Source organism: Botryllus schlosseri, chromosome 9 (assembly GCF_051294905.1).
Source record: "Botryllus schlosseri isolate E-star chromosome 9, Bs_hap1, whole genome shotgun sequence".
Taxonomy (NCBI): Eukaryota; Metazoa; Chordata; class Ascidiacea; order Stolidobranchia; family Styelidae; genus Botryllus; species Botryllus schlosseri.
In genome coordinates, this window is record NC_137244.1 from 275,366 (window position 1) to 299,712 (window position 24,347).

At 40.7% G+C, this 24,347-nt stretch overlaps 2 protein-coding genes across 6 annotated transcripts in view; both read right to left on the bottom strand.

Annotated features, from left to right (window-relative positions):
• Nucleotides 1-24,347, bottom strand: part of LOC145446989 (citron Rho-interacting kinase-like) — a 58,994-nt gene that overhangs the window by 27,367 nt on the left and 7,280 nt on the right. For 4 of the 5 annotated variants that reach the window (XM_080325402.1, XM_080325399.1, XM_080325401.1 and 1 more), the window contains exons 6-21: nt 23,610-23,777; nt 23,125-23,259; nt 21,381-21,509; nt 20,108-20,227; nt 19,019-19,141; nt 12,761-12,919; nt 12,301-12,393; nt 11,279-11,368; nt 11,042-11,155; nt 9,273-9,401; nt 7,713-7,822; nt 7,218-7,395; nt 5,519-5,764; nt 3,218-3,337; nt 2,998-3,139; nt 578-734 (exon numbers count right to left, since the gene is read on the bottom strand). In XM_080325402.1, the coding sequence (XP_080181528.1) occupies nt 578-734; nt 2,998-3,139; nt 3,218-3,337; nt 5,519-5,764; nt 7,218-7,395; nt 7,713-7,822; nt 9,273-9,401; nt 11,042-11,155; nt 11,279-11,368; nt 12,301-12,393; nt 12,761-12,919; nt 19,019-19,141; nt 20,108-20,227; nt 21,381-21,509; nt 23,125-23,259; nt 23,610-23,777 (2,213 nt within the window). Of the gene's footprint in view, nt 1-577; nt 735-2,997; nt 3,140-3,217; nt 3,338-5,518; nt 5,765-7,217; nt 7,396-7,712; nt 7,823-9,272; nt 9,402-11,041; nt 11,156-11,278; nt 11,369-12,300; nt 12,394-12,753; nt 12,920-19,018; nt 19,142-20,107; nt 20,228-21,380; nt 21,510-23,124; nt 23,260-23,609; nt 23,778-24,347 lie in introns of all 5 variants that reach the window. The other variant, XM_080325400.1, reaches the window with a different exon arrangement.
• Nucleotides 14,284-19,012, bottom strand: LOC145446999 (52 kDa repressor of the inhibitor of the protein kinase-like). The gene is made up of 2 exons (XM_080325421.1): nt 15,247-19,012; nt 14,284-15,186 (listed from the first exon to the last, which is right to left on the bottom strand). Exon 1 carries the CDS (start codon nt 17,483-17,485, stop codon nt 15,491-15,493), a length of 1,995 nt encoding a protein of 664 aa, XP_080181547.1. The 5' UTR covers nt 17,486-19,012; the 3' UTR covers nt 14,284-15,186; nt 15,247-15,490.

A 24,347-nucleotide genomic window follows, 5' to 3' on the forward strand; every position in this document is an offset into this window, starting at 1 on the left:
ACTGCTACATCAGGTTTAGTAGACATCTATTTTTCAGAGGTGTTCGAGAAGGAAATTTCCAGGGTTTCATTATTCATATTTGCAACATCTAGAATATCATCAGGATACAGTCACATCAGATAAAAAATCGTCTCTCAAAACAGAGGTTCTTACACAGCCGTCGGTAAGCGGCAAAGCAAAGCTGATTCATAAATCATTTTATGTTTTGGAAAGGAGTTTCTATAGTCAGTAAAAATTCCTAAAAAGAATAGCCATAATTACTGGAATAGTTTCATTCCACGAGTGAAGCCTGGCTTCCGAGGAAGCGATTAACTTCAAACACCATTACAACCCTGTCAATCAATTTTATGCGCAACAGCGCTCTGCCATTTCATACATAGCCATCGCATGAAACGAACCCAATGTTATTACAGCACTGATTCTATTCGTTACCATAAACTCTGCATGGCAGTGTGCGTGTGTGCCATCATGAACCACTCACATTTACAAATCATAGTGCTCGAAGGAACAGATGTCTCGTTTAAACTTGTTCAACCCCTAGCTTTTGAATACAGACAAATCTTAAAATGTGTCGTACCTGTGCGGGACATTGTGACGTGTCCTTGTCTTCAAATGTCTGGAGAGAGGGCTGGCCATGTTGGGAGACTTGGTCAAGGCGGAAATGGCGGAAAGAGTGCTTGAACTTTGACTGGACTGTTTATCGATCCCAGGCAGATTATGCTTCAGTTTGTTAACTGGAAAATAAACACATATCGGGACATGTCTCGGAAAAAGCTGCTTGTGCATGTATAGGAGTAGCCATTCACAACGTCACTTCTGCTTCTACAGGAGTAGCAATACTGGCTATTTTCACCACCCCTGGTATATAGTCACTGTAGTCATCAAATAGTGTAATTGATCTCGTAAACTAGTTAAATACATGATCGATACGCCAATAATGTGTTTCCTTGAAAGTTTCTTTTCTAAAAAAGAGAATGTGAGTTTAGAAAGCCTAGAGTTAGGACATATATGTTCCTACCAAACAGCTTCAGAGTCCCGAATCAAGATAAAAATACAACTTCTTTAAAGAGAAGTTCATCCAGACTTGTACAAACTGCCATCTAGTTGACCGTGAAATAACTTCTGGTTATTTTTGTAGTTCTAGTTTCACATTTTGAAAAGTTAGTAGTTCTAGTTTTAGTTACGTATTTCAAAAAAAAAAGCTGCCGAACAACGTGAAAACACATGTCGTACGCTCTTGCGCAATGATATGACCTATACAAATGATGGCTTTTTTCTCGCGTCTTCTCTCGTGTGCACAGTACATGAGAGAGGGATTTTTTTCACGTGCGTGCAAGGGAGACAAGGCTATTATCTCGTATGATGTATTCACGGTGTAGCTAAGAAGTAGGGCACTATACTTAACTCGTCGCTTTTCTGAACGTGCGCAATCAATACTAATAATATCTGATGTATTGCAGTATTCACTTCACTGGCAACGTGTAATTCGTAATTGTCGGGTGGTTCGCGATCTCATCCAATCTAGAACTCTATTAGGTCCATGCTTCAACAATTGGATGCTTAATCTCACGCATTCACCGATACACGGCAACACAACTTTGATCTACAATTTGACGGTATAATATGAACAAAGAAAGAAATAGCAACAGGTTATCTGAAGAAGACTGCATTCAAACGGCAATCTTCAATCTACGCGAACATTTTTGCTAAATTCCTTTAACAGAGCCAGGCCAGGCTTGCGCGCGGCAGCGGCCAATTGGCGACAAGCGTGCTGCGAATTAGCGAGATTTGGCTGTGCACGGCAAAAACTAACGAGAATCGATCTCGCTGAGATGATTGCGAAATTAAGTCATCGATTGGCGCGCGCTCGGCAATCGTTGCTAGCCTGATTTACCATGTCTTCAACAAGCCTAGTTCCGTTGGCTTGAAGAACCGCATCTGCAATTGGCCCGGTGCAAACTATACCATCGATGGCCTGCACAATCGCATCGGCTTTGCCTGGTGCGCATCATATCATCGTTGGCCTACACAACAATCGCATCCGCAATATGCTTGATATGAAACATATCATCGCTAGCCTCACGATCGCGTCTCGGGCCTAGCATGCTTTGGCTCCTATCTCTTGATGGATTGTATGCGGATTTGCGATTGTGATTGAAGAGTGACATCGCGACACTGAATGACATCGAATGTCCGCAATCGACCGCAAACATGTACGTGCATACATATGTGATTGATTTTCGCTAATACTTGAACATAACCACAACCATCGGAAGATGTGTGTCAATGCTTGAGTTAGAAAAGATGAAAAGGTTTGAAATTGAACCACCTGAAATCGGTGCCATTATAGAACAGATTCCATAACAGCTCGGACATTTTGACTTGTGCAAATCGTCGCAGAGGTTGCGTAATATGCGTTGATATGCGCGTAATACGCGTTGAGAAAGCTCGTGTATTCAATTGTTCGCGAGAGATCAGGGTCTCAGGGACCCGCTAATTGACAGCACTTCCGGACACGCTGGCAAGCTTATCGTACGGGTAAGTTCGTCAACGCAGCGATTGTATCATCGTTATTTACGCATCACTTAACCCTAATGAATTGTTGCTATAAAAATCGAAACCCCGCCCTCTTTATTTCAAACCCCTCCAGTATTTTTCGGCTGGCTAAGCGCCTGATACCTGTGTTCTGTTGTGTGATGTTCTTGCTACCATCACTTCCTCAGAGTGATCGCTACTAACAGTGGCGCAGTCAGACGGGTGAGTTTTGGGGGTCGAAACCCTCTCATTTCGGATGATCCAATAAAATAAATATGAATTGAGCTGCTTAAGAATTGCGTCTTAGTTGAATGTTTGCGAACTTTTAAAGGTCGTTAGTTGTAGTTGCGAGTTTTGGAAAGTGAGTAATAGTTGTAGTTACGCATTTTGAAAAGTCAGTTCGTACAACTCACATCGTTAATGCATGCAGACTATTTGGTTCAATGGAACAGCCAAACTCACTTTCACTGGAAGCAACTTGTAGTTCGCTTCTCAAACCGTTGACTTTCTCTTGCAGCTGGATGTTGACTTGCTTCGACTCTTCCAACATGTCTTGCAATTCGCGATACTGCAACGGGACCTGATACAGGTCGTTCTTTTTCCTCTGCGAAAAGACAACAAAAAGACAAAGGCCACCGTCGTTAGATTTTAGTTGTTAGATTTGCACATTGTCGACGATCACCTTTCTCTTCTTCTTGTCTTGGGGTTCCAGGCTTTCGATGCGTGCTTGCAAAAAATCGATCAATTTATTTTGCTGTCCGATTGTGCTGTTCAGTCGAATGGCCTCGTGAGAGTTTTCCATCTACAACAAAACATTCTCTTTTGTAGAATCCTATCTGTGAACAGACTGCATAACCAGATAATTAATTCTAGTTGTCGATTTTGAGTGAAGTGTTAGTAATCTAATTCTGATATTTGATTTTTGAAATGTTCCTATGCCCTCGTTTTAATTCTGATCTAATTCCAGCAAAGCTGAATAGTACACGACGAGCCAACTTGCTCTATAAGTATTTTCCATCATCATCCTTATGAGGATGGACTTTGATTTGGTATCAACTGAACTTGATTCAATTCACAAGTTTCCGCGAATTCAGTAATTCAAATCACACTTGCACTTCAGGGTTGGAACCAAGTCACAAGTCAATTTCATTTTTATTGTTTTGACTCGAGTCAAGTCGAGTCATTTTTAATCCACCACCGAGTCAAGTCCAAGTCCGAGTCATCGATCAGAGGGTCAAGTACGAGTCATGGTGTCATGACTCGAGTCCGAGTCAAGTCATTTTGTTGACTGCTCAGTTTCCAGTTAAAGTCTTGTTAAACTCACTTTATATAACTATGTTTGGTGATATCAAATGTATTTATAATATACTCATTTTCCTCACTTTTAGCAGTTTCTGGTCGCATTTTCAAGTGCCAGTACCAGGCGCGTAGCCAGCCGAAAAAATAAGGGGGGTTTTGATTTTTTCGAATTTAGTAATGTACCATCAATTCATTAGGCTTAAGTACACGCGATGCGTAAATAACGATTATAAAACATTCCCGTGTTGGCGATGATAGGCGTGTGATAAGCTTGTCGACAAGTTCAGAAGTGCTGTTAATTAGCGACTCCCTGCTCTGTCGTGAACAATGAAATATGCACGCGTCGAACATTCGAATACGCGCGCTTATCAACGCGTCCAACAATTAAATACACCCGCTTATCAATGCGTCTTGGGTCTTACGTAGCCTCAGCGACGATTTGCGCAAGTCAAAATGTACGAGTTTTTATGGAGTGCTATAATGACGCCGATTTCAGGTGGTTCAAAATTTACCTCTTTTATAACTCAAGCCTATTGGAAATCAATTACGCATGTACGCACGCGTCGCACATGATTGCGGACATTCGATGTCATTTAGTTACGAGATGTCACTCTTTGAACACAATCGCTAATCAGCATATACTTGATAGCATTTTATCCAAGCCATCGAGAAATAGGAGCCAAAGCATGGTAGGCCCAAGAAGCGGTAGTTAGGCTAGTGATACCTTGAGTACTAGGCCTATTGCAGATGCGATTGTGTAGACCAGCGAAGATATCGTGCGCAGTGCACACCAAGCCAATGCAGATGTGATTGTGTACGCCAGCAACGATATCGTGCGCACAGGGCCTATTGCAGATGTGATTATTCAAGCCAGCGGAATTAGGCTTGTTGGAGACGCAGTTAATCAGGCTAGCAACCGCCGAACGCGCGACAATGAATGACCTGACTTCGTAATTTTCTCAGCGGGAGATCGTATCGCGTTACATTGTGAAGTGCAATGCGCACGGACGAATCTCGCTAATTGGCAACACGCCTTTCGTTAATTGGCCGCGCGCAATACTGATAATACGACTTATGGAATTGCAACCGAGTATTAGCATCAAAGCGGTCAGATGAAAAGGTATGGGTTTCGCGTTAAAGGAGGGGGTTTCGCGTTTCCAAAGGAGGGGGTTCCGACCCCCGAAACCCCCTCTGGCTACGCGCCTGGCCATTACCAATAGACGAAATCCCAGTAGAGTGGTTACTTCACAATTCTTCGAAATCACAATGAAATGTCGGTCTTGGCCGTCTGAGTCTCGAGTCAATGACTCGGTCCGAGTCATGCGCAATGACTCGAGTCCAAGTCGAGTCAATACACAGATTGACTCGAGTCGAGTTATTTCCGTATTTTGAAAAAATGACTCGAGTCAAGTCGAGTCATCAGAAAATCGTGACCCGAGTCGGACTCGAGTCGAGTCATGACTCGAGTCATCACAACCCTGATGCGCTTTGATAATTCTCATTACAGTCTTATTCGAAAATTTTTGCCTCTAATGGCCGATACCGACATTTTATTTGAAGTGTGACATCGAGTCGATATGATCAGCAAACCGAGAATGGTTAAAGCTGTCATTCAGACAGTTTCGCCCGTAAAGATGATTCAAATCTATACTTTTAAAAACAAATGCAGGAAAAATGGACCGACCTTGATATTATCCATTTGATTGAGGAGCACCGTCCTCTCGTGCGACAACAAATCGACCTGGGTAAACTGTTGGTGAAGACGGGAAACCGTAAGAGCGAGGTCCTCTTCCAGCTTCGCGATGCGTCTTTTAGCATCTTCGTGCTCAGAGCGGGCGCGTTGAAAAGCGGCCTTTTCGTTGTCCAGTTTGTTCTGCAGCCTCTGCGCGTGCATCTCCTGCAGCTTCCATTTTCGTTCCAGGTCCAACAGCTGCACAGACCAGACTTGTGTGAACCACAAATTTAGTTCGTTGACTGTCAGCGAACTAATGCTTATTCGGGTAGTTTTAGTTCTAGCGGCACGTTTCATAAAGCGAGTAATTCAAGCTCAAGTTGCGCATTTAAAAAATACAGGTTTGTCGCCGAATGACTAGGAAACACGTGACATCGTTTGGCGTGGATCGTGATCCCAAAGTTGTGTTGTGTGACGTTCTTGCAGCCATTGCCAGCTCAGAGTCACCACTGCTAATGACGACGTAGCAAGTGGCGAGATTAGAGGGTCGAAACCCCTCCCATTTTAAACTTGTACACGCTGATAATCCCGTGGAAAGCTGATCCGATTCCAATCGAATAAAAATGAATGAAAGTCGTTTTGAACAGCGAGTAGTTCCCGTTCAAGTTGCGAGTTTTGAAAAGTGAGCAGTTGTAGTTTTAGTTACACATTTTGAAAATCCAGTAGCTTGTGCAGGTCTGATACAGACACCAGCAGAAAATGCGACAGACATTGGATAACAGGTTCCACCTCACTTTATTTGTATGACTTAAGTAGTAGAATTGGAAATAAACAGAAGTCCCATGACAAAACGATTTTGAAATTTTGGAATGTTATTAGAAATCAAAAATTTCAGAACATATTTTTCAAATGAAAACTCTCGAAGTCTATTAGCTTCACTCTCCACATTTGAACTTTAGTACTTATTGGTTTTTGAAATTTTTCATTTGTAATAATAGTAGTCTATTTATGGTGAGTAGCTCGATAATAAATTATAATCAAAGTGTGAGGTGCATTTTATTAACAGGCTGATTCGTGGGGTATTCCAGACCAATTTCATATTCCAATTTTATATCACCTGTACACATTTAAAGTACATGTGGCATTCATTATTTGGGTAAAGCGGAATGTCACATGGAATTTTTTCATTTTTAAATCCACCCCCATTAATTATTTTTTCATCGATATCTTTTTACATTTAGTTTAGAGCAGTGGTTCCCAACATGGGCGATATAAATATCCCGTTATGTCCTCCATTTCGGGTCTGTAAATAGGGGGGGGAGGGGGGAAAATTTGTTTCGAGATTGATAGGCGGGGCGATGAGTGGGGAAAGGTTGGGAACCACTGTTGAGAGCGAAACAGTTACATTTATTGAATTCCTTGGCCCCAGAATTGACTAAGTAGACATTTTCATTGATTTGTACCATCACTATAGCACAGGATATTGATTTTACAGATTTCCCCCATGTGGTGCCACCTAGAAGAAATCTCAAACCGCAATATGTTTTCAATCACTCAGAATTTTTCAAATTTTTTTTCTATATTCACTCAGAATTCAAATAAGAATAAACATGCGGAGATATCGGATATTGCAGGTATGCAATATGCCTTTCAAATCTCAAAAAATTTGCCGAATTAAAATGGAATTGGCCATCATAAAATGTCTGTTCACCTCATCTTGTAATTCATGCGCTCTATTCGCTTCGCCACGAGCTTGGATCTGCAATTTTGTGATTTCTTCGACGCCCTTCTCCTTCATCTCCATGCCACGTTGCTTATGCATCGCCACCATACGATCGTACTCGCTCAATTTCTTCTCCAGATTTCCAATCTCCAGCAAAGCCGCTTCTCTGCATTTGCAAATGGAATACTCGGAACATGACAACATGGTGGCAGAGTAGTGGGGCCGTGTCCCTGGGACTTTCAATCCAGGAATCGTTGGCTTTCAAGCTATTTTTTAGATCCAGATCTGATTCAGTTATTCCGCACTCGCTGGAAAGAAGCGACTCACGATTTTTCAACTTGTACTGCACTAACAATGAAGAAAAGCCAAAAGTCCATTTATGAGTGCAATTGTTAATATTGAATACTGGTATATTTCAGTAGATTTGGAAAATCATTCAACCTCGGGGCTCTTTTCCGATATTGTCTGCAATGTCAGACTTACTTCGCGTCCGCGAGCTCTTCGTTTTCAGCTCCTAATTGTTCGGTCATTCTTTCCAGATCCACAATCTGCTGGTCCTGCATTTCACAAGTCTGCTTCACCATTTCCGCGACCTGCCGTTGAATTACGCCAGATTTATAGAAAATTATACCTGACAGACAAGTGAAATATCGCAAACACGAATAGTAAGATTCTAATTAGAAACACGGAGAAAACGAAAGCAAGCAGTGAGAGTGGAAGTGCCTGTCAGGCAATATCATTCCAGCACTTAAATTTGAATCTAGTATTCATTCTACTGAGCACTGAAATGATTTTTCCAGTACTATTTTCCACTGAGGAAGCCTTAAAACCAAGATTGATCGTATCAGACCACACTAATCATGTACCGGTAGTACAAATCCACGCACGTTAGCGGATATGACACATCTGTGGAGCCGTGATCGACCCACAGCATTGTCACAAAGCGCAATGAAATAGGTGTGATCGCAAGAATACCGAGTAATTTTTATTGAGATGTAGAACAGGTATTATCTTCTTTGTGGTCGCATAAAACGTACATATTTCAACTTTCCTCATCATTCATACTGTTGTGATGTGATAATAGAAATAGGAGAGTCGAGAGGAAGCAGAATACTCGATTCAAAAGCGAATCACTCAGACTCGGGTGCTCGATTTTGCTGAGCGAGATAGTGTGGTTGGCAAAATTAGCTATTTTCGACTCGTTTGTTAAAATTGATTAGCCACTAGAGGGCGCAAGAGCCTGAAATCATGACAGGAGTTATTCATTTTAGATTTGGGACTAAATATCAAAGGCATTTTTTGAAATTCCAATCTTTCTTTTCTTCACTTCACCCTACGGGCCGCACTTTGCCCAGGTCTGTCATAGAGCACTGCAGGAGATCCCTGTTATCGTTCGACCATTAAATATACATCGTATATATTATCGCGCCATACCCTGGCAATCGAGAGACATCCTTTCGTAAATTACTTCTAGTAGAAAACCCATGATTCTAGAGAATCAAGGAGATTCATTGCTAAACGTACTTGCATCAACCTCTGAAATATATCCGTACAGTAATACCCGTGTTTTAAGAAAAGCTTTATCGACCAGCAGGACTTCTAAAGTTAAGTGCTTGGACAGCTCACAACCTAATATTGGACAGCTATACTTCTTAGTTGTACTCGTAATGCTGCAGCATTCTCAGCGAAGTGGAAATTTCCAATCTCAGTTTTTGGTGTGAGTACTTATTATTCGCCAATTACAGCAAAGCCATTTGTCTAATGCAGGAGGTTTCTTACTATAGGGATTACTTGTCACACATGTTTGTCCGCTTTGCAAGCGAATCCTAGAGAACAATCATCTAGTCAAGCCTACCATTGATGTAGCTCAGGCTTCTCTAATTTTATACAACGGACATCTAGCAACTAGGCATGACATGAGACCGGACTGTATAACGATTGACACAGATACCAGTTACCAGACTTGAATCAACTAATCCCTTTAGAAAAGCACGGTTTGGTACGGCAGCTTCGATCATGGTGACAGAATGACAAAAAAACGACCTTCTTAAACTGATCCAGTTCGTCCCGAAGCTTCCGATTGATGGCTTCCACTTGAACGACTTTCTTACAGGAATCCAATTTCTCTTTCATTGTCACTCGCACCTTTTCTTTCAACTCCCCATTTTCATCCTGATCAAAACCAGCTTTACATCAATATAGCGAGTCATGTAAACTCACATGACATGGCCAAGTAGGATCTACTTTACATGCTGACCATTACCCTTGACGAGTGTCAGCCATAAATATTTGGGATTATCAGTAGGTTCTTCATCTAATTGAAAATGCTGGTTAGGGCTGGTCACAATGACCCGAGTACTCAAATCCTAATAGAGTAGTATTTACAACAGTGTTGGGATCGAGTCACTACATTCGGGTCACGAATCATCTCGAGTCATTGCACGTTTTGACTCCAGTCAAGTCAAGTCAATCGATTTTCGAAGGTGTCAAGTCAAGTCCCTCGTTTATTGGAGGTAACTCGAGTCAAGTCACAAGTAGGGCTGGGCAAAATCGAGTACCTGAGTGATTCGATTCTGAATCACGTGATATGCTTCGAATCGGGTCGAGTAATCGAGTATCACTCATAATGACGTCACAACAGAATGTAATACGTCAAAGTTCGAATGTGCACCGTTTATGCCCTCACAAAGAATACAATGCCTGTTATCCATCTCATAAAACATACTTTGGTGTTTTTCGACCATACCGATTTCATTCCACTTGGTGCCAATGTTGTGGGATCATCATGACGTCGGAAATGTGCTACGCCCAGTAACCTTCGTTGCTCTGTACTATGTTTCGTATGCTACGATACCGCCAATCAAGGTTTCAAGGCTTCAGCAGTGGAAAATACTATCGAAAGTATAATTCTCGTTGATAAATTAACTTTCAGTGGTGAGAAGCGTATAATTTCAGTACTCGAAAAAATCGTATTTTACTACTCGACTCGAATCATTAAAATTAATACTCGATTCAGATTCGAGTACTCGAATCATTGTGCCCAGCCCTAGTCACAAGTCAAATTGACTTGGGTGAAAGACAGATTAATTGCCCATTTATCTCAAATGAAGTAACAAATATCAAGTTAAATATAGATGCAAAAAACGCTGTGTCACTGCTAATAAAATATATGAGCAACTGTGTATAGCTACATGACACAGTCTGTTATTATCAGCCAAAATATGGAGGATCGAATCAAAGCCTCGAGAAGTTGAAACGAGTTGATATGCTACAGTACGCCTAACCATCCACACATCTGCGAGAATATAAACGCATAAACTATGTTTGTTCGATTAAATTATACAATAGGTAAATATGACAACGTGAGCTGTTCTCGTTTCTATTGCAGTAAGTTTATTTTTTATGTAACGATGGAGGAGCAGTGAAACGTGCAATCAAGCAGACTGATTGCCCTCACAAGTCACAGCGGCGTATCGCGATAAATCCGAAATGCATAAGATAGGGTGATTTCATCGACACCGTTTACTTAATGACTTTAAATTGAGTTATGAAGCGTCTGAAGCGCCGAGTCAGGTCATTTTTTGCTAAATGACTCAAGTCAAGTCAAGTCATACAAAAAAGTTGACTCGAGTAGAAAGAGATGATAATTTCGATTACAGAAGTTCTACATATATTTCCAAGCCATTCGTCGTAACAAAGCATCTGCAGTGTCATAATTTGGAAAGCTTGAACATTTTCTACTTGTCCATTGGACGTGTTCAACTCAGGGCGGGGCAGAGCGTTTTAAAGCTTCAACATCGCATGCTCCAAACCTGAACATTCCTCGTAAGCATTCGAGCAGTTTGTAGTTCCTCCTCAATGGCTTGTACGTCAAAACATTGTTGGTTCAACTCATTCAACTTTGTTTCAAGCAAAGTCTTTTCTCTCTGCAATCAATTGAAAATGCAAGTCGGTCAATATACTTCCTCACACCGCAGTCCAATATCTTATCGCATCTTGCACTGTCGGAATGACTCCAATGACTTGTAATGGATAAACACAACTCTTACTTTTACGGAAGCAAAATTTGCATTCGTGGCTTCTAATTGTTGATTCAATTTTCCTATTTCAATTTGCCATTTCTTCTCGGCATCTTCGATCTGTTAAAATCAAGATTTATTCAGTTCATTCTCATAACATGTGTGTTATTGAGTAAGTGCGTCGAAGTTTGGATTGGATTTTAACAAAACTATGCGATTGAAATTAGCTTTCTCCTGACCTATATGGCTTCCCAAGATGGTGCAAGACGCTTTCTATGCCAGACCCGTACCGCATTGAATCAAAGTCACCATGTACCACTATCATGGTCACTGTAGCTCGCATTAGTTTCAGGCAGAAATACGTATTTTCGACCAATAAGCTAACCGAAAATTCACATTTATTGCAAGAAATGTCGTACCGTAGTATTGGTGACAGTTTAGTTAACATCACAATCAATAAGATGAGTACTAGTGAGACCAGGGAAAAAGTTTGGAATATACATGTACTGCCAGAGCACAATTCGTGGTGCAGAGGTCACGCCGTCAATGCCAGTGACAAAATGACTTTATTATACCCCCCAAAATTTGAAGAAGAGCTTCTTGGAGGTACAGAACTTCAATGAAAAAGTGAATAGTATATTCATATTGAATATAGCAGAATATTTTCGGCTGACACTCGTCAGGGAAATCATCAACAACATTGTATATCAAATATCGTATCACAAAATATGACACTACCAGTATGAAATTTCGACAATAAAGAGACTCTCCTTCCGCTTCCAAATGGTGACAAAATGCTTATATGCAGCAAAATGAAAAAATCCGAGTACTCAGATAAAGTAGAGGAATTTGGTTAGAGAACAGTGACTACCTTAGCCCCTTTATGTTACAGTCTTTCGCCTGACCCGACCGGGGACTGAACCCACAATATATTAATCAAGACAACGAACGCCGTCTCGACAGTTAATGGCTTTCAGGAAATGAGAATGTATTGGTGTATTTTTATTTAAACGCTTGAGAAGCACTGCTTTGTCACTTTTTAGAGAACTCACTTGCTGCTGGCAATCTTCTTCCAATATTTTTTGTGTCGTCGCCAACTGAATTGTATTGGCAGCTGCTTTTTTCTCGGCCTTCTCCAGTTTGTCCTGGAATGACGTTACGTGTTACTTGCACCTCCAACCAATATAATACTACCACATTCGAACATCAGTGCCGACCAAGAAATCCAATTCGGCGCTGGTGCATATTTTGATCTCAAGCCAGACAATAATGAAGCAGGTTCATCAGTTAATTGGATATGATATTCACATATTTTCCATAATTGAAGTATACTGTATATACATTACTGCAAGATTTTTGATTTCCAATCTATGAGTGTCTGTGATTTTTCGTTTTGAGAGCGCAAAATTGATAACGTCTCATGGTTCTACCATGGACGGCATATTAAATAGCGTGCGCCATCTAGAATTGGTCGGGACTCTCAACAAGTCGGAATTAATAAATAGAATTTGCCTCCAAAGTCGAGACTCGTTCCATGTAACTGCTCTCGACATCCTGCAGTTTCTTCTTGCCCGCTTCAATGTCAGATTTCAATCTGGCTTGTTCCAATTTAGATTCACTCTTTGTCGTCGATAGCTCTTGCTTGAGGCTGACGTGTCGTTTCTCTTTCTCCTAAAACATAGCTCGATCATCACATTTCGCAATAGGGAAGCAAATAGAACAGGGATGCAGAGAATTTTAACAGCACAAAATACTTTCTCCGATCTTCATCTCGTCTTTGGTCAAGTCACGAGTACGAGCAGGGTTGGGTCAAATCACTCAGGTACTCACTACTCAGCTGTGCATAATTTCACTGCCTATTCAATGATATTGAATTGCTCATCGTAATTTTTTTTTCAAATTCAAAATTTTGTAGTTGAATAATTTCACTTCTACTGGTTGGCCTTGAGCAAGATTTGCCATGTATCGTTTTAATAAACAACTTACCAATTACATGGGGGTTGAAATTTTCTAACTGTAATAGTTTGCTTCTACATGTTGAAATTGAGCTAAATTTGGTGTGCAGCATTTTTAGACAATCTAACCATTTTAAGGGATAGATACCGTAGCAGAGTATGAAGAAGAACAACCCTACTGTGCACTGTCGATTCTCGCTAAATGGCAGCACCGACAATACGAGTTACCGATACTGAAATTGTTGAGTGAACAAACATTTAGCGATACAATTGACATTTCAAAACGATATAGTTCGAAATAAGGGCGGTTTCAACCAGGGCTGTGGAGTCAGAGTCAGAGTGGTGAAAACTATAATAGCTGGAGTCGGAGACGAGTCGTGGGGAAAATACTGACTGGAGTCGGAGTTTGTGAGAATGACCCTGACTTCGACTCCGACTCCAACTTATCTATTATGAAAACATTTGCTTTCAAAGAATTTTCAGTAGAATTTTTATGTACCTCCAATCACTGTTATTACTAACCATACATATCAGGTGCGGCCAGTCCGTGGTAAGCAGGCCAAATTTGGCACACAAGAAGGTTAGGTGTGGCCTGCGAGGTAATTCTCGAAATTATTTATGACATCAGGTGCAATTGCAAGGCCAACCAAAATTTGATCAACATGACCGCGAAATTTGATGATGACTAAAACAACAGTTCTGACGCATTGACGTATCCAGGGGCCAACCACATTTATCCCAGATCTTCGTATATGACCATAAAGTAGAATATTTCATAGCAGATTTATCTGACTTGAAATATTTCTCGGTACTTCGCATGAGTCATTGTCACTAGATTTCTTGAATTCAGTATTTGAGCCCCCTTCCGAAAATTATAAATACATGTTATTCACAGAATTGAGTCTAACTATATTCGCAATTAGGAGATGACGTGTCGTCCAGCATGCGGCTTCGCTTGTGCACTCGCCGCGAGATCGTCAACAAAACATTTGCACAAAATGATAGAGGCATGTTCACTGATACCGTCGATTTTGCTATGTCTAAACGCTGAATAATTCTGTCCTTGCCAAATGAGCCCACTGGTATACAGATGCGGCCCCCAATGTATGTTAGCATTTAGCAACATATTTATAGATATAATTCAATCATTATCTTGCAAAAAAAATTTCGCGCTTGGCGCGACTAGGGCCTGATTTTGCGCTGCACAGTTGCATGACATTTTTAGAGCGTATTAATATAAGTCTTGTTTGCAATGTTAGCTAATTCGATTCGCTCCTATCGGTCGACTAAAAAAAGGTTATTAACACTTCAGTTGCCCGCGCATTGCGCGCAATGGTTCGTAAATCTCATGTGTCCCTTTGGCCGAAAAAGACATTACTTGCAAACAGGGGCGTATTCAGGGGGGGGTAATCGGTGTCCGGTACCCCCCCCCCCCCCGTTTCCAAGCTTGATTATCCCTCTTCCTAAATCTACTTCCATTGATCCAATATTTCTTATTCTACTACATCGGTAATCCCCGTATTGCCGCGCGGCATCATCACGCCAGCGATCGAGCAAACAATGCAGTGAGTAGATGCTTTTTTCTCGTATCGTTCTCGTCTACGGAAGCCCGAAAAACGCATCGTCACATGTTTCTCTCGTCTAGTCTGAACGCTATTATCAAGTTACTATAACACTCGCATTAGACGCCATGTTTGACAGTTTATTATCAACAAACGTTTAGAACATTACAATAACAGCTGTACAAAACCAAATTCACAATAATCGCATTCAAGTGGCAATACGTAATCTGCGAGAAGATTTGTTGAGGAACTCCCGCAAAACATCCGACTCGGATAGTTCGATTTCTCGGTGTATACGCATCAAAGCCAGGCCATTCAGTCGAGATGATTTAACTGCATTTCGGATATAGGTTTTAAGGGACCGCAAGGTAGAAAACGAACGTTCGACTGAAGCGGTTGTTATAGGTAGTGTCGCCAAGATCTGAAATACAATTGAAATGGTACAGGCGCGCGTTTTGATTTATAATTGTGGTCAGCCCACCTGCAGTAATCGTCTGATGTTAGGAAAAATATGTTCTGGAGCTGAGTTGAATGCCGAAAGTGCATTCGTAGGAATCGATGCTGGATCAGCATTCCGCCATTTCCGCCGCCAGACTGCGAGCTCGTTTTGCAAGGTGACCAAATCATCGAGATCGTCTTCATACAACCTAAATAACTCCGAATCGCTTGTTCCTGCGCAGGAACCTGCGTGAAATAAGTTGATATATCGTTATTTGTCGCAAAAATCATCTAATCATCACCCTTTTTTCATAATACATACCTGCATTAATCCTCGTCGGCAAAATTGCAAAACATTGCGCAGCTCGACGAAATGTATTTCCAAATCGTCCTTCTAGCTCTTCGATTACATTTTGCACAAACGGCCGGAAGGTATTCTCCAAGGCGTGTCTCTTTACCTCGTCCTCGCTCGTAGTGGCACTTCGCAGCCCCCTCCACATCATTGGAATGTCATGGTCCCGAACAACACTTAACACATTTTCAAAAATTGTAGAGAATTTTTCCTCTGCATTAGCTAGGATTTCTTTGAAAGTGTCTACAACATTGGACACTAATTCCGCGCATTTTATTAAATCCATATTAACGGCTTGCAATGCAACGGAAAGAGCATGTGTTGTTCCGAGAACAGTCGCCAGCATTTTCAAACACGTTAGGAATTCCATTGTCCGTATCCTTTGCTGGCATTCAACTGCGGATTCTTTAGTGGATGCATTGTCATCGGCATTTTCGATTTCACCAAGAGCGTGAACGACAGCAGAATATTTTTCCCAGAACACTAACACAGCATCATGGCGTTCCACCCAACGAGTTGCACAAAACGTAACTAGTTTTGTCCTCCGTGTATTAGGGCAAATACCACTAATAGCCTCCTTCAATATCTCTCCCCGCTTTGGGCTGTTGGCGAAAAAATTGATGACTTGGCGCATACTCTTAATTGTTCTTCTTATAGTAGCATTTCCACATGCGTGCGAGAGAACGAGATTAAGGATGTGTGAATTACAATGCGTGTATGTAGCTGAAGGGAACTGCTCAAGCACAACAGCTTGTACGCCATTGAAGCGTCCGGACATGTTCGCAGCTCCTTGCCCGCGCATGTTGCTCAGTACCATCTTCCATGAAGTCAAAGTTTGAATGAAAAGGTCCGCAAGCGCTCGTCCTGTTAACTTCTTAGGTTCCATGAAACCAAGAAAGTCTACACGAACACATCCATCCATGTTTTTGTCGACGTCAATGTATCGAACACTCAGTGATAATTGCTCACACTGAACAACATCACTAGTTTCGTCCGCGAGAATAGAGAAATATTTCGCGGCAGCAACTCTTTCTATGATTTTCTTTCTAATGAAATTGCCGCAGATTTCAATGATCTCATTTTGAATTGCTCCGCATCTGTAAAGGGCATTGGCGGGAGCAGTAGCAAAATGTTCAGACAGATATTTATTACCAGAGGATATGGCGTATCGAAGTAGTGCACAAAAATGTCCGTCATTACGTGATTGATCATTTCCTAGAGCGCCATTATCCCGATGGCCACGAAGAGGTATGTTTTCGCGACCGCAAAATATAACGGCATCGATGATGGATTTTATAGCTTCGCGATTGGCAATGGCCTTCCTTTCACTACTTGAACTCATTCTTTCCACTACCGTACCCGATTTGTGCGTTCTTTCGAAACCGTCTGCTCGCAGGAGAGCCATAGCGTGGTATTCTTTTCTAGCGTGGTTTCTGCAATACTCTCTACCCTTCTTCCAGTTCTGCATTGGCTCGGTGATGAATTGTCCTAATTGCTGGCCGCTAACTGCATCCGCGGCAAACAGTCGACAAAACACGCAGTATGCCCTGTCTTGGGACGGACTGTAGGCTAACCACTTGAACGCGTCGAGCCAACTTCGCTGAAATTTAAGCCGAACGACTTTTTGGGAGTAGCGATATTCTTTCGACGGAAACTCGAAATAACGATCTGGTCTCCAATGACCAGTTAAATAATTGAATTTGATTTGGTTCTCAACTTCATTACGACGCTTATAATCAACAATATCATATTCGAAATGCGAATGGGTTAATTGTTGCGAAGAACATGGTCCTTTGGCCTGACTCAATTCGACTCCCCTGCGTCCCGCCGACGAATTGAATTCGGGTGTATCACTGATGTTCGGCGAAGAAGGCTTGAAAAATGATGCAATAGATCTCTGTCCGGCCTTTCCGGTCTTCTTCATAATCATAAAACGTCCCCAGCCTAATCTAAATCGCTACCGTGCCTAGCCTGACTTGACGAATAATGAAGCCTTCCCCCAATAACAGCGTTAATGAATAATACCTTTGCAAACTGTTTCTGTTATGCACTGTGTTTCAACGACCTTAATCTTTTGAATATAATTCTCCATCGCCATCGAAATTTGTTTGCTACTCCCGTCTGATGCATTGTGATTTGCGAGGTGATCGATGATCACCTGCTGTGTTGTGTCATAATTCAAGCGCGCTTTGTAAGAAGATCCACGCGCATGAAACTCGCTGTAGGCAATTAGCGGGCATAGTGGCGCACAAAAGAGGAGGGCCTTACGTTTGTTACTGTAGCATACGACTGTGCATAATGGAGCTATATTTTACTATAACTGGCATATGTTCATTTGTATAAAGACGTTAACACAAGCGAGATTATCTTCCCCTTGTCGTATCGGCTTTTGTGTGTATTTTTACGCAATAAAGCGGTTCGTATCAAGAACACCCTCTCCCTTTAAAAACACCCCCCTTTTCTAAAGGTACCCTACCTTTTTTTTCGGCTAGATACGCCCCTGCTTGCAAATTACAACTCAGTTGCACAGGGGAGGAAAATCGCAATATGCGTTTTCGCGATGCAGTCAAAATTGATGCAATTTTCGGAATTATACCATGATACTGTGACAGAGCAAATGCATCGGCTGGTTTTGTAAAATTGTAAAAATGATGTAAATTTGACCAAACAATGCTTCCCACTTGACAAAATTAAAAATATTTGTAGCGTAGCTTAGCTGTTTGGGTCGAACAAATGATTAAGAAAGACTGCAAGTCCCAATCCTTGAATACTTGATTAAGTACATGTAGACTAGACAGACATAGGCTGTGGTCTTTGACTACTTAACTAAATTCCATTTATGACCAATGTCTGTTAGTATTAAGAGTGTGTGTGTTTGTAATCAGTATAGTGTGCAATGACAAAATTAGTAGGTTCAATCTCTTTATTAGTTGCTGACTCATACACAAGAGCTACACTTGGATTTTTTATCTACATTTTTATTATGCGGGATTGGATATCTGCCATATTTGAATGATTCATACATTTCAGGATATTAGAGAGTCCATGTCATAAAAACTTGAAAAAGGAAGGATATTTAGCAAATCTTTCTTTCATGTTAATTGCATAGTGGATAATTCGTGCTGTGCCACAATGAAATAATTTAGCATGCCACCGTTAATCATATGTTTGCATATGTTTGATGGTTGTATGATAGTCATTCAACCGACAATGTGGCATATAATTTTCGAAGTAAATTGGTAATAATGTTGGAGCCAGAGTCGGAGTCGGTACGTTTAAAGACTCGGGCGTCGGAGTCGGTACATTCGAAATGCGTGGAATCGGAGTCGGTGGTAAAATTCCACAGCCCAGGTTTCAACCCACAAAGCCCCCTTTGGCTACGCCACTGTTACCCCTACATTTTGGCATCGATCAACCCGTACCCATTTCAGATGGAGTAAGCATACTTGACGATTTGTCTTACCTTCAATTGATTTTCAAGAGCACCATTCTTAGATTGCAGCTGCTCTATTTCACGGTTGAGTTCCTCTGTCAGGGCTTGGTTGTTGCCATTCGCACTTTTGAGTTGACGTTCCAATCGCGCGTGCTGTAAACACACAGCAATGGACAAGAATGATAAAACGCTAACTTGAGATGACCCTACTCCCTGCCAGACTGAATAAAATCAGACCAATTACAGCGAAATGCCAGTAATCTAATTGGTGAAATGTTTCTATGCTCTTATGTTAATTCTAATCTAATTTCGCCAAGCCAAGCTTGCTGTACTGACATTTGCTATTCTCATACTCTCTGAATTGATATCAACTGAATAAAGTTTTTGACAATTCAGTTATTCTAATGCTAATCGAATTTTGAAATAACTGTGTAGCTATATAGAAATACTTGACAAATTGAAGTAGAATTAGATCACCTCCATTTTGCCCTAATTACAGAAGTAGAGTGTTCTACTTGTGCAAATCTGTATCCAAGGACAGTAGGGGTTGTACAAAAACAACTATATTTTCCGGATCCCGGCAATTCACTCAGTGAACTCAGTGAATTGTTAGGTTGCCGAAAAAATGCTCCAAACCAAATTTGCCTCATTCCTACCAGTACAAGTTGACGAACACTCAATTGAAATTTTTAAGTTTAGTATAAAAATTAAAAATAAATTTTGAAATTATTCTGTAAACCTCATGAAATTCTTGAGTTATCTATCCAAAGGATGCCAAACAAATTTGATGCAATTAGGACCCATAGAATGGAAGTTATTCGAGTTTTTTAGAATAAATTAGAAAATTTCAATTGGCTGTGCGTCGGCTTTTACTGGTTGAAATCGAGCCAAATTTGGTGCGCAGCGTTTAGGCAACCTCACAATATATTCCGCGAATCCTTAATAAAAAGTTGTTTTGAACAACCCTAACGGACAGCTTTCCACATCAAACTATGATTTATGTTAGCGACATTGTTCTCACATACAGACAGAATTGTGTAACGTCAAAAGTTTTCCAAGTCATCGACCGCAGTTCACATTCAAGACCTGAGCTCATGTGCGACTTGAAAATCAGCTCACCTTAGCTTCGAGAACGTGATGCGTCTCACGCATTTCCCCCAATTCCTCCCGAGCAGAATCCAGTTTCTGTTTTGTGGATTTCAAATTCGCATTTTTCCTCGCCAGTTCTTCATTTTCTTCCTGGCAATACAAAAAAATGCTGTTAGAATTCAAGGAATTCATAAAATCGGAATTTGCATCTTGTATTCCGTTGCAGAAACGTATCGTAAACCGGGATAACTTTGGACACAAGGCAGTGAAACATTCAAATAGTTATTGATGAAAAAGAGTTGCCGCTGGATGTCCATTGTCCAATTCTTTCTCGTGAGGTAACAAGCATTGATAAATTAATGGCGGAGGGGGGGCAATTTCATACAAATTGATAGTTAATAAAATGCTTACTACCAAACATACACAGCATGTCAGTCAGAGATTAAAAACTTGGCAGCAGGCACCTCGAAGTAGTATGAATCCATTGCAAAAACATCGCTGAGCTCACCCTTAGATCAATATAGGAAAATGTTATGTCAAAAGTTTTCCCCTCGTATTTTAGCAGAACGGGGTGACTTCAGACAGGGGAAAATGTGATATTCAGGAAAGTGGCTGGAAAGTCGCTGCTTCATCTGTGTCAAAAGTGAATCGTCATCTATATTCGCTATGACCTGCTCGATGGTTTTTAAAATGTAATGAGAAGGTTAATAACTTGAGAGTTGCCAAAATATGAAAAAAAATGGGTAGACAATTAGCCGAGAGATTTTAAGCGGGTGGAAGCTACTTCAAAAACTTGCACATACTCTTCAAGATGCGTCTACGGAGTGTAGCATAGATTACAAAAATATATTCATCAGAGGACATAGGAAAGGGAAAGTGCATATATTAAAGAATAGTAAAATATTTCCAATCGGCAACAAATCATGGTAACAAGGATTGATGTTTGCTGGCGCCGCCAGTGGGATAACCTTATCGCCATGTCCCAATTGCGAAAGATACGAGTGGAAATTGAGATATGGGATGAATAAGGGGGCATTAGCCTTTATAAACGACCTATTTTTTTAAATTTATTCATTTTTGGGGGGGGGGAGGAAGAGGAGGTCAAAATCATGTGATAGGCCAGACGTATAGCCATTAGCCTACTATTTTGTTTCATTTTAGCCACTGCTCTCATCAAATCTTACCAAATGGGCATCATTTAAGAGGTTTCATAAAAGTGAGGTTATATTATGTATAAGAGACAGTTGGCTGGTCGCCTTCTGAAAGCATTCATTCGGCTCCTATGGCCTTTCACACACAATACCTGCAAAGCAGAAATCTTGCTCTCATGAGCCCGTTTCTCCTGGTTGACCAATGCTAACTTGGCTCTTGCTTCATCGGACTTGTGGAGGTTGGCCTCGGCAGAATCCAATAACTGCTTTTGAAGATCTTGCTGCAAAAAATAGATTACATGCATTGTGTTTAGCAAATAACCAAGGCAGCCCTGTGCACTAACTATATGGAAAAGGGAAACAAAATGAAAATATTCTTTATTCTGCTAAAATGGTATTTATAATTTGGGCAGGGCGCACAATGATTTGGGTGCTCGAATTTCAATCGAGTAGGTGTTCATTTTAATGATTCCAGACGAATAGTGAGAGATGGTATTTTTGAGTACTGATATGATATCCTGAAAAAAGGGGTATACTGATTTTTATTAATTTAATCTTAAAAATCGTTGGAATCCCCCGTATAAATACCGTAAACCGGGGTAACTTTGGACAATTTTCAACAATTCCGCTTTGTATCTCGGAAATGCTAGGGTGTAGGGGAGGCATGTTTTGTGTTTTTTCGGGTCATGGAGCAAAGATTAGAATTACCTAATCCAAAATCTTAATGGTCATAAATAAGTACCTTATTTTTGTAAATTATCCGTGTCCAAAGTTACCCCTGCATGTGGGGTAACTTTGGACAATGTAGTTTTTTTGTATGCCTTTACACTCAATTGTTTATGAAACCTCGTAAATGAGGCTTATTTGGTAAGAGTTGATGAGAGCATTGGCTAAAACTGAAACAAAATAGTATATTTTTGGCCTATTGCATGATTTTTACCTAATCCACCCCCCCCCCAAAAAAAAAAAATTAGGTAGTTTATGAAGGCTAATGCCCTCTTATTCATCTCTTGTCTCAATTTTCCCTCATGCCTTCGCCAATTGGGACTTATAAATAACATATGGTGATAAGGGGTATCCCACTGGCAGTGTCAGCAATCGACAGCAAACATTAAACATGTTACCGTGATTTATTTCCGATTTCAAATATATTACTGTTCTTTAAAAGATACACTTTCCCTTTCCTATGTCCGCTGATGGACATATTTGTCGTAATTTACGATATCCCATATTCAGCTGGCGCATCTTTAGGAGTATGTGATAAATTTTTGAAGTAGCTTACATCCGATTGCAATCTCTGAGCTCATTGCCTACCCATTTTTTCATATTTTGGCAAACTCCTAATTTATTAACCTTCTCATTCCATTTTAAAAAGTCATCTGGCCGGTAATAAGGAATATAGTTGACCATACACTTTGACACAGATGACGCAGCCACTTCCAGAGCTCTGAATATCACATTTTCCACTGTCCAAAGTTACCCCGTTCTGATAAAATTTGACGGGGTAACTTTGGACATCACATTTTCCTGTATTGATCTAAGGGTGAGCCCACTGAGATTTTTGCCATGGATTAAGACTGCTTAGAGGTATCTGCTGCCAAGTTTTTAATCTGTGAATCAAATGCTATCTATGTTTGGTTGTAAGAAGTTTAATGACCATTAATTTTGAAGAATTTGACCCCCGCCATTAATTTATCAATGTTGGGTCAAGTTTATCTTGTAGTGAAACGAATCCACCTTCTATTGAGACTACTTGTAGTACTGCTGCCTCATGAAAAAGAATTGGACATCCAGCGACAACCCTTTTTCATCAATAACCATTTAAATCTTTTACTGCTTAGTGTCCAAAGTCCAAAGTTACCCCGGTTTACGGTAATCATTTTTCAATCGCCTCACCAGATTTACATTCTTTGCGATTATCTCCTGCTGCAGTGCAGACGTTTGAGTTTCCAAGGCCCGAACTTTTCCCGACATTTGTTCCTGGGCAGAATCAGCAGATTCGCGGGCCTTTTGTAGCTCGAGGGTGAGATTCTGTTGAGGGCGGTCAAAAATATACCATTATACCGGAGGCTAATAAATTATAAAGATTCCGGAGCTTCGAACCAAAACTTTCCTTCACGACACACTAATGAAATTGAGACTCAGAATCTGCCGACTTCAACTTCTCGGCCCTGGTTCAAAAAACATGCCATCAATTTTGAAAAAGATTGAAAAAGATCAATCGACTTTAGTATCTATTTGAAACCAGAGATGTGAGTGGTTTTGGTCAGTAAAACTAAACTTACCTCTATGTGCTTATTCAATACTGCAGCGTATCAATAAGGTTCCGTCATTTACAAAAGATAGATGGCAGTTGTAATTCAAAGACGATTTCAACCAACCTTTACTCGCAACACCAGTCCTTCATTCTTGTCCCTCTCATCATACCATTTCTTCTTGCTGTCTTCCATTTTCACATACAGATCGCTCTCTTTGGATTTGGTCACTTCAGACTGAATGTTCAACTGTTTCTCCCTGTCTGCTAACTGGGATTGCAACTGGACAATTTCCTGGAAACAAGGCTAGGGTTGTACAGTACAGAAATAACTTTGTTCAACAAATTTTACTGGTTATTCCATAAAATTGTTGGTTGAGGTCGCCGCACACCAAATATGGATAAATTCCAACCTGTAGATCAGAACTATTGAAGTTCATAAATTTTGTATTTATTTAAGAATTTTTTTTTAATTTTCAAATTTTACTGGCATCAACATGAAATTAAGTTATCAAAAAATGATGTAGGCCTATAACAAATTTGGCTCAACTCCGACCAGTAGAAGCAAAGATGTTGATGTTCACAATTTTGGATTTTAAATAATAGTGTTTACTGTGGGTGTGGGTACAGGCGCATAGCCAGCCGAAAAATAAGGGGTGGGCTTTGAAATACAAGGGTGGGGTTTTGATTTTTTCGAATTAGCGAGTCCCTGATGATGTCGTGAACAATTAAATACCCGCGCTAATCAACGCGTCTCACGCAGCCTCCCCGACGATTTGCACAAGTCTAAATGTCCAAGTTTTTATGGAATATGTGCTATAACGACGCCAATTTCAGGTGCTTCAAACCTGTCCTCTTTTATAAC